General features: G+C 40.3%; 1 protein-coding gene across 1 annotated transcript in view; it reads left to right on the top strand.

The window, feature by feature from the left end:
• Nucleotides 1-9,146, top strand: part of LOC107673396 (RNA-binding protein EWS-like) — a 12,127-nt gene extending 2,981 nt beyond the window's left edge. The window contains exons 2-16 of the mRNA XM_016466973.1: nucleotides 558-594; nucleotides 702-753; nucleotides 1,520-1,676; nucleotides 3,383-3,566; nucleotides 3,980-4,245; nucleotides 4,342-4,477; nucleotides 6,243-6,280; nucleotides 6,671-6,703; nucleotides 7,296-7,408; nucleotides 7,542-7,671; nucleotides 7,796-7,908; nucleotides 7,996-8,123; nucleotides 8,259-8,356; nucleotides 8,476-8,692; nucleotides 8,798-9,146. Coding sequence (XP_016322459.1) covers nucleotides 558-594; nucleotides 702-753; nucleotides 1,520-1,676; nucleotides 3,383-3,566; nucleotides 3,980-4,245; nucleotides 4,342-4,477; nucleotides 6,243-6,280; nucleotides 6,671-6,703; nucleotides 7,296-7,408; nucleotides 7,542-7,671; nucleotides 7,796-7,908; nucleotides 7,996-8,123; nucleotides 8,259-8,356; nucleotides 8,476-8,692; nucleotides 8,798-8,834 — 1,739 coding nt within the window. The 3' untranslated portion in view covers nucleotides 8,835-9,146. The remainder of the gene's footprint in view (nucleotides 1-557; nucleotides 595-701; nucleotides 754-1,519; nucleotides 1,677-3,382; nucleotides 3,567-3,979; nucleotides 4,246-4,341; nucleotides 4,478-6,242; nucleotides 6,281-6,670; nucleotides 6,704-7,295; nucleotides 7,409-7,541; nucleotides 7,672-7,795; nucleotides 7,909-7,995; nucleotides 8,124-8,258; nucleotides 8,357-8,475; nucleotides 8,693-8,797) is intronic.
• Nucleotides 9,147-9,419: the final 273 nt, after the last annotated feature.

Genomic DNA, 9,419 nt, shown 5'->3' with positions numbered 1-9,419 from the left:
CCTCTTTTGGAAGACCAAACAAAGTAGTTTCGCTTTCACAACATAGCACACGGCGGGCTAGAGTGAGTGGCGGCGGGCTAGAGTGAGCGGAGGCCTAGAGTGAGCGGCGGCGGGCGGCTGGAGTGAGTGTTCTCTTTGGATTTGAGACTTTAGTCTTTGCAACTTTACAGATCTTTTTATGCACAAAGAGCTTGTAACACTTCAAAGAAAAAGGACAAATTTAAATCGCATCATATGACCCCTTCAAATTTATCGCGCTTAACTAAAATCTAAGTGTGGTGGTTCAATATCACGGACCCCTGTTTCTTATGAATGCTTTAGTACTTTCAACAACTAGGCCTTTCTTGTTGATATAAGCTTTGTTCCAACTGAATAGCTGGAATTCAGCAGGGGCTGCACTTCATTGTCTGTGTTGAGGGGTTTGCTCAAGTCATGCATGTTTCTATAATAAAACGCTAGATGTGCAGTCAGTATGCATCTATGTTTTCCTGATGTTATGCAGCTCTAACTGTGTTTGCAGGAAATCTAACCTTTTGTAATCATTTACTTCCCTGTAGATTATAGCAGCTACAACCAGGCAGGTGCACAGCAGTCGTAAGTCCACCTCCATTAACATGCTGTATACCTTAACACAATGCATACTTTTCATTATCTAAAAAATATATATAACAAAACATACATAAAATGCACATTTTACACAGGTATGGCTCATACCCCACCCCACCTACTCAGGGCTATGGACAGACTGCACAGGTAAGCCTAAACTCCTCAAACACACAAATTCCCACACACATGCTGTGTATTTGTTTGATAATAATTTATAGTTTTCATGTAACGTCACATCCTTACAGGAACGCCCACCTGGAGGGCAAAACGAGGCTTTCATCCATTGACAGTGGGTTTTTTTTTTTTTTTTAGGTTTGCATCAAGTAGCATGAAACTAATATTAAAAGGCCAAATTCAGTATACAACTTATTGATGATGCATACTTTGTACAGGCAAGGAGATAAACCCAGAATATAAACGCAATGCACAAAGTTTCACATTAAATGGTTTTCCATAGAAAACCATTATAATAAAAAAAAAAAAACACTTAGCTCATGGCATTTGTTTTCCAGGCTCATATGCTTGCCTATATAAAGTATGCATCATCAGAGAGGTGTGTACTGAATTTGATCGTTTTAATTCATTAAGGCACTTTAAGTGTTTTTTACATTAAACGTTTTATATTGTTCGACTGTTTTTAGTAATTGAAATATTGCAGCTGGTGCTTTGCATTTTGTTCACTTTTTTTTTTCATTCTTCTTTTGAGAGGTGATCTAAATATTAGTGGATTGGAAACATGGACAATTGACAGGCTTGTGCTGCAGTTCAATGGATGTTTTGCCCTCCAGGCCTTCACTGCAGTCATCATGTGACCTGAAAACTATGAATTGAGCAATCCTGGTTGTTGTATCTGATGTTTTACGTGTTAAAGAGGTTCCAGTGGCATTTAATTCAGCAAAACTTTTTATAACAGGGTTATTCTCAGCAAGATTATGGCTCATATGCTCAACCCGCCGCTGCACCTGAGTCCACCTACAGTCAGGCAGCGCCCTCTGCTGGAGCGTATGCACAGCAGCAGTATGGATCCTCATATGGACAAGCAGCAACAACCGCAGCAGCAGCAGCGCCAGGTCTGTAGACAAAGCTTATGGCGCTTTTCCACTGCATGGTACGGCTCACTTTTGAGTTGTTTTCCACTAGGTACAGTACCTGGTACTTTTTTCAGTACCACCTCGGCTGAGGTTCCAAGCGAGCCGTACCATTACCAAAATGTGATGTGTAAACCCTGCTGATCACTGATTGGCTGGAGAGAATCGTCACTACCTGCATCATTGAACTTGCGACACGAAACACCAGACCCGCTAGATTTAAATCGGCACAGCCAGAGTAGGATCGGATGCAACTGTTTTTTTGAATGAACGCAACTGTTTTGAACGAGCGCACCTTTTTTAAACAATCAAAAACTGGCTGTTCCGTGGTCTGTTGAGGAAGTACAGACGTTCCTCTCGTTGATAGCCGAGGAGCGGATCCAGCGAGAGCTTGATGGGGCGACTCAGAATGAAAACGTTTTTCAGGAGGTCGCTCAGCTCTTGGCCGTGACGTGTATAATCCCACTCACTTAAAGCGGTACTAAACTGCAGTGGAAATGTAAACCGAGCCGAGTCGCACCGTGCAGTGGAAAAGCGCCATTTTTCACTATTTACACCAGTATATTTGCCTGTTAGTCATAGTGACTGGAGCATGACTGCGCAGATTTGAAATGTCCCAGAGTTCACCCAAAAAGTTTACTCACCCTCAGGCCCTCCAAGATGTAAATGAGTTTTTCTTAATTGGAACAGATTTTGAGAAATTTAACTTTACATGACTTGCTCAACAATTAATACTCTGCAGTGAATGGGTGCCATCAGAATGCGATTTCAAACAGCTGATGAAAACAATCCACAAGTAATCCATTCGACTCCAGTCCATCAATTTAAGTCTTGTGAAGGGAAAAGCTGCATGTTTATAAGAAACAACCATCGTTAAGGTGTTTGCTGCTTCTGACCGAAATACGAGTAATCCATATAATAATGCTTCCTCCAGTGGAAAAAGTCCAGCCCCTGTTGTCCTTTTGCATCAAAAACCACCAACATATTTGTTTACAACTATTTTGGACCGTTTTTGCTGTAAATGGTGCCTCAGCTGTGCATATTTCTCCTGATTCAGAGATGATTTTTTTTTCATTGGAGCATGCCGTATTATGAATGGAGGACCTGTATTTTAGCTGGAAGCAATGGTTTGAAGTTAATATCTCAATGGTTTTAACAAACATGCAGCTTTTCACTTCACAAGAACATTATTTGATGGATTGGTGTCATGTGGATTGTGAGTTTTATCAGCTGTTTGAACACTCATTCTGATGGCACCTATTCAGTGTAGAGGATCCATTGTTTGATGTAATTGATTTTTAAATTTCTCAATTTTCTCTTAATTCCTTTAAAGCACAATTTTCTATACTTTAAGTGTGATTTTCTGTTTGTTTGTTTTTTTAGAAATGCAGAGACCAACAAGCTTTGTGGGGAAATTTGCAAGCAATGCAAAGTAAAGTGTCTTAGTGTATTACTGTTCAAAGGATCCGAAAAAGTAGATTTCTTGCAAGAACATTGAAATTGCAAATGTGTGTTGACATTTTTGACTTTGGTACTTCCCACGCGTTTTAGTTGTTTGACTTGGAAATTCCTGCTTTCTAAATTGCACCATTTTAGTTATCTTGTACACATGGTCATGCTGTGTTTATTCAGGTGCACATAGAACATGATTCTCAAAACTAATGTTAAATCATTATTCTCCCTCTCAGCTGCATATGGAACAGCACAGCCAGGAGCTTATAGTCAGCCTGCGCAGAGTTACGGGGCCAGCAGCTACACCAGCTCCACTGCGGCCCCTGCCACCCAGGCCTCCTATGGCTCCCAGCCCGGATACGCCACCCAGCCGGCCTATTCTGGCTACAGTCAGCAGCCTGCTGCCTCCGCTCCTCAGAGGTAACTGGACCGTCTCCTAGAGCATCACATCAACAGGATGCTGTTATGGAGCCTCCCACAGTATTTCCATATGCTGTTCTTTCTTCATGCTGAACGCCACTTGAAATACACAGTTCCCATGCAAATCCCCTGTTTCTTTCTGTAGTGAATAAGTAAGATCAAAGAGGCTGTTTATGCTAATATGCTGATATTTCTAATATGTAACATTTCTTAATATTATCGATGTTGAAAACAGTTGTGCATATCTTTTGTGGGAACAGTTTTGCATGAAGAGAAAGTTCAAAAGGACAGCATTTATTTAAATAATTATGTAAATCTCAACTGTTTGTTTTGATCAATTTAACGTGTCCTTTTAAACGGTATGTACAGTGTGTACACATCTTTCAAAAGTTTTTAATTTATTTGTATTGCAGCTATAGTGCAAGTGGCCAGCCGGCCTACAACCAAGGTGCCTATTCCCAGCCTGGAGCTTATTCTCAGCCTCAGGGTGGGTACCAGGCTCAGCAGCCAGGCTATGGGCAACAGCAGCAGAGCAGCTATGGGCAGGGACAGCCACCTCAGCAGCACCAGCAAGGCACACCTGCTGCCTACCCCCCTCAGGGGAACAGTTCTTACGGACAACCTCAGTACGGCCAGCAGAGTGCATCACAAAACGATTACAACCAGCAAAGCCCTTATAGTAAGTTTTTCACCATTTTACAGTGATTTTGTTAATTTTCTAGTCCATTTCTTATCAAGTTAAGGCCATATGCTTAGTGCGTGATCTCTCCTGTAGGCAGTTACAGTCAGAGTGGCGTGAGCGGAGGCTACCCAGGGTCGCAGCAACGGGGTGGATACCCAGGAGATTCCGGCAGAGATGGTTATGATCGAGGTCCTCGTGGGCGTGGGGGTATGGGCCGCGGAGGCATGGGGTAAGTTCAGACTTTAATGTAACTAACTGTTCATTGCTCTCCTGCTCGCTCATTTCACTGAGCGGAATCACTCACCACATGCAGGGTTTGTATGTACAGGTGTCCAAGAAGAGTGGAGTTTCTTGTGTAGTTAATCCAACCATTATTTGATTTGTAGAGGTTTCTATGATACCACAAAGGTATTGTTGCAGGGATGTTTTATTTTGGTCTTACATATTGCAAACATTATTTTTACGATTACAATTTTGAGGGGCATTTAATGCTTATTCTAAGACTGAGGAATTAATTTATTTGTTCTCACAAAGCTCACAGCTTACTGGTCTTTGCCTTTTCTTTACTCACGGTTATTTCAAGTGTGGCAGCGTATCGAAGATTTGAGGGTTTTTTTTTTTTTTTGTTGAGGTCTTTTATTAAACCGATTTCTTGTTGCAGTAAGCTGCCTACGAAATTAACAACATTTTGGTTTTTCAAAAACTGTATGAGGATCTGTACTGCTGTTGAGTTTGAATGGGGATATGGAAAAATTAGCAAACGCATCAAGTCTTGGAAAAATTAGTAGTTTACTGTATAATTGCAGCAGATGGTGGCACACGATCATGGGTGTTTACGTTTTGTCCTTATTTACTGGGTTTAAAATGTTGAATGGAGGTTTGTCAATTGAAAGTATGCAGAAAGTAATCTGGTTTCAAAATGGTGAATGTTAGCAGAAGGGATGGTTCAACGTTGGGGGAACAAATTATAATTTATATAAAAGGGTTGGAGTAACCTTGAACAAAATCCTTGAACGTTTAATGGACACGCATACAATGAAATACTTTGGTAACCAGAGGTAAGAATTTTTTTTTTTTGCATAAACAGTTCTTCAAACACTTCTCAGTAGGTGGTTTTTGTTAACCTATAAAACTAAGTATTCACTGACTCCAAACAAAAAAGGAAAATCAAGTTATTTCTGGTCCAACTGAACTTGTTTCAAGGGATGGTGAGCATGCTATTAAACATTTCTGATATTTAAATTTTATACACTTTCATGTACTTGAATATTTTTGCATTGTGAACTGTTTTCTAATTTCAAAGGTCTTGTTTTAACATTCTTTGTCACATTTATACGCTGCAGGTATCAGAGATCGATGTAAGAACAGCAGTACTTATTCTTTAAGTACCTTTTTCCGTTTGAAAGGCGACAACTCAAAGAACCATTGGGAATTTTCTTGATTTTGTTATTATCTGCCTAATGTTTGGATAATTTTTACCAGCATATTTGTGATTTTCTTTTTATATACTTCTCACACTTTGTAAACATTTGTCATTTGTACTATATATTATTGAGTGTACTTTTGTTCAATGCTGATGTTTTATTGTTTTTTTTGGGGGGGCGGATTGAAATAGCTAAAGGGATTTTTCCAACTAACAGGATTGCTGTATTTACAATTTGCCGCCTCATTCATTTTATACTGGTTGCAGCCCAAAGCATGAGGCACCAAGCTAACTTGGCAATTCATCCCATTTTTAAAAAGGTTTACAAAAAGGAAATGTATTTATTTCTGGTCCAATGTGGATGTCTTTTTACATTATGTGCAACCAAACTGTTAAGTACCATATAACATGTTATAGAAGTCATGAAGCAGCCCAATTAGTTACTAAAATACACTGTACATTTATCACATGGGGCATTTGCAAGGTTAGAGGGAGATATTGTGTTCATTTCCTACTCAAGTCCTATGGTTGGAGACTAAAAGGAATATCGCCTTCATATCTTCATGTTTAGCATCGCTGGAGACAGAGGGGGCTTCAATAAGCCTGGTGGTAAGTTCCTAAAGCGTATTCCATTGGCTAGTCCACTCGAGTTAATGTAGAGGCCATTCACGCCTATGTGTCCTTAAAAGATTTCATTTGGTGTGCCACTTTTGACCAAAAAAAAAGTGTCCTAATGGTTTATATTTGGATTTCTTCAAAAGTTGAGACGTGTCCTTTGACAGAAACGTCTTTTTTTTTTTTTTCTGCATCTTTTTCCATTTCATTCCGAGACTATTGTGGTCAAGGTTATCCTGAAAATGGTCAATAACTTAATGTATTTAATACTGCTCACAAGTTTTTTTTGTTTTGTCTTGGCAGATGGGCAGGTTTGCTTTTAACATGTTATGTCATTGTCTAAGTGTTTTTGTCTTTCTCTGCTTTGATCCATGGAAAACTCAGACGGCATGAGGGGTGGAATGGATCGTGACAAGGGTATGTGCTGTAAATGATCCCCCTCTCTTTTAATGTTCACTGCAGATAAAAAGTTTGATGCCTTTTCAATCTTTTAAAACAAGGATGGCATAATTTGTACAAAAGTGACAGTAAAGACATGTTACAGTGCTGTTCTTTTGAATGCTCATTCAAATAAGCTTGAAAATATTCATGAACGCAGAGTTTCCACAAAAATGTTAAGCCGCAACAACTGTTTTGAACATTGATAAATGTTTCTTGAGCACCAAATCAGCATATTAAAATGATTTCTGAAGGATCATGTAACACTGAAGACTAGTAATTGTTGCTGAAGGTTTGGCTTTGCCATCACAAGTTATTTTTAAAAGATATTAAAATAGAAAACTGGTATTTTGAATTGTAATTTCAAATATTGCCAAAAATATTTCAATGTTTTTTTGTTTTTTTTTTGGATCAAATAAATGCATCCTTGAGTAGCATAGGAAGCTTCTTTCAAAATATCTTACTAACTCCACATTTTTGAACCAAAGTGAAAGTTAACATAGTAGTTAAATGTATTACAAATACATCTTGGATGAAAGTGGTAAATCTGATTCTCTCCCACAAACACCAGGGCATCCAGGAGAGCAGGACTCTGAGAACAGCACCATCTACATCACAGGCCTCACTGAGAATGCCACTCTACCAGAGATGGCCGACTTCTTCAAACACTGTGGAGCGATTCGGGTGAGGAGCTACATAACTAGATTCATTTTGAATAACAACGTCAACCTTTTATCATCAGATTTCAGCTGTTGTAGTGGCTGCTTTGACAGTTTCCATTTTTCGTAGCCATCTTGACTATTTTTGTTTCTCATAGATAAATCGGCGTTTAAATCAACCAGCCATAAACATCTACACAGATAAAGACACTGGAAAACCAAAGGGAGATGCCACGCTCTCCTATGAGGAACCTGCCTTTGCCAAAGCTGCTGTTGAACACTTTGATGGTTGGTTTCTCCGATTATTTTCATCTGCTGTGGATATTGCTTGACATTTATTCTGCCTGTTCAACTCAATATCTCTTCACTTTTAAACATATTCTCAAACATTAACATGTTGCTCATACTTCAGGTAAGGAGTTCCAGGGCCGGAGGTTAAAGGTCTCTATGGCTCGCCGGAAGCCCATGATGGGGGGTATGAGAGGTGGAATGCCAATGAGAGGTGGCCCTGGGATGGACCGTGGAGGTATGATCAATCCTTAAGCCCGCAGGAATCCTTCAGGTGGGGGGTGTATCTGTATTGTAACGGTGGCTTTGTTTTGTATGCCAACCGGTATGGGAAGAGGAGGGGAGAGAGGTGGTTTCCCCCCTCGTGGAGGCCCTCGAGGTGGAATGGGTTGGAACGGGCCTCCAGGAGGCAATGTGCAGAAGAGAGCTGGAGACTGGGAATGTCCCAACGCGTGAGCGAAACAAACTGTTTTGAAGCAACTGAATTATGATGCATCTTTTGCAATACATGAGGCCTGCTGTCTAAGCATTAAAAAAAAGTGTTGATGTCTATTTTTCTGTCCATCTATCTCGTATCTCAAATACAGTGGGTGTGGAAATCAGAACTTCTCCTGGAGAACGGAGTGTAACCAATGTAAAGCTCCAAAACCTGAAGGCCTAGGAGCTCCTCCCTTCCCTCCTGCAGGTACACGCAGATTGACAGTCTTCCCTCATCAGCTGATGATCTCTAAAAGTGTCCGTGACCGAGATTTGTGTTGATGTGTAACAGAAAAAAAGCGTGATTTGTTTTAATTGTATTTTCAGGCGGTGATCGTGGCAGGGGTGGAATGAGGGGCGGCAGAGGAATGGATCGTGGTGGTCCGGGGGGCATGCGTGGAGGCTGGGGGGGAGATCGCGGCGGATTCAGAGGCGGCCGTGGCGGAATGGACAGGGGCGGATTCAGAGGAGGTAGCAGGGGTGGTCCTCCCATGGACAGAGGGGGCAGGAGAGGCATGGGACCCCCAGGCAAGATGGATATGAGGTGAGCGTCATTTACTGTGAGTATAACGAGACAAATGCAAAACGCTTAAGTCTGGGTGGTGCTTCATGTACTTACGATACATATTTTCTTTTATTTGTTTAACAGGGATCATCGTCAGGAGCGCAGAGACAGACCCTACTGAGATCATGCATCAAGCAAATGGAAATTTACATAGAGGAACATTTTAAAAGTCCTTTTTATTTATGATTCCATATTTATACATGGCTATCTTTTTTTTTTTCTTGCTTTGTTTTTAATTTCAGTACAACATTGTGGTTTTAGTTAAACCTTTAGGTTGCTTTTTTTTGTATGCAATAATGGCCTTTTTTCTTTTTAAAGATGCTCAGTTGCCCTGTAGTCACCATTTTTGGGGATGTCCGTCTTGCATGTCTCTCTATGTAACTATGTACTTTGAACTGTTTTAAAAAAAAATAAACTTTTCCACCTCCAATCATTTAGCTGTTTCTTTTTTTTCACACTGGTTTTTGCTTACTGAAGTTGGCAGCAATTATTACATCATACGTGCCGTCTATTCATGTCCATATTAGTTAATAGGGGGTTATAGCCTCCTGTTAATTCATGCTTTAAGCTCTTAAAGCTGTTCCAAAAGGATGTTTTAAAACCGCAAGACAACATTTCTGTAAATCTAATAACATGCACTACCCTTATGAATAGGTGCAATTCAGACTTTAACCATTAGGTGTCTCGTTTGTTCTAGTTCTAGTTT

Source organism: Sinocyclocheilus anshuiensis, unplaced genomic scaffold (assembly GCF_001515605.1).
Source record: "Sinocyclocheilus anshuiensis isolate Anshui unplaced genomic scaffold, SAMN03320099.WGS_v1.1 scaffold508, whole genome shotgun sequence".
NCBI lineage: Eukaryota > Metazoa > Chordata > Actinopteri > Cypriniformes > Cyprinidae > Sinocyclocheilus > Sinocyclocheilus anshuiensis.
The sequence above is the reverse complement of the archived record's forward strand: the minus strand, read 5'-3'. Positions and strand labels throughout refer to the sequence as shown.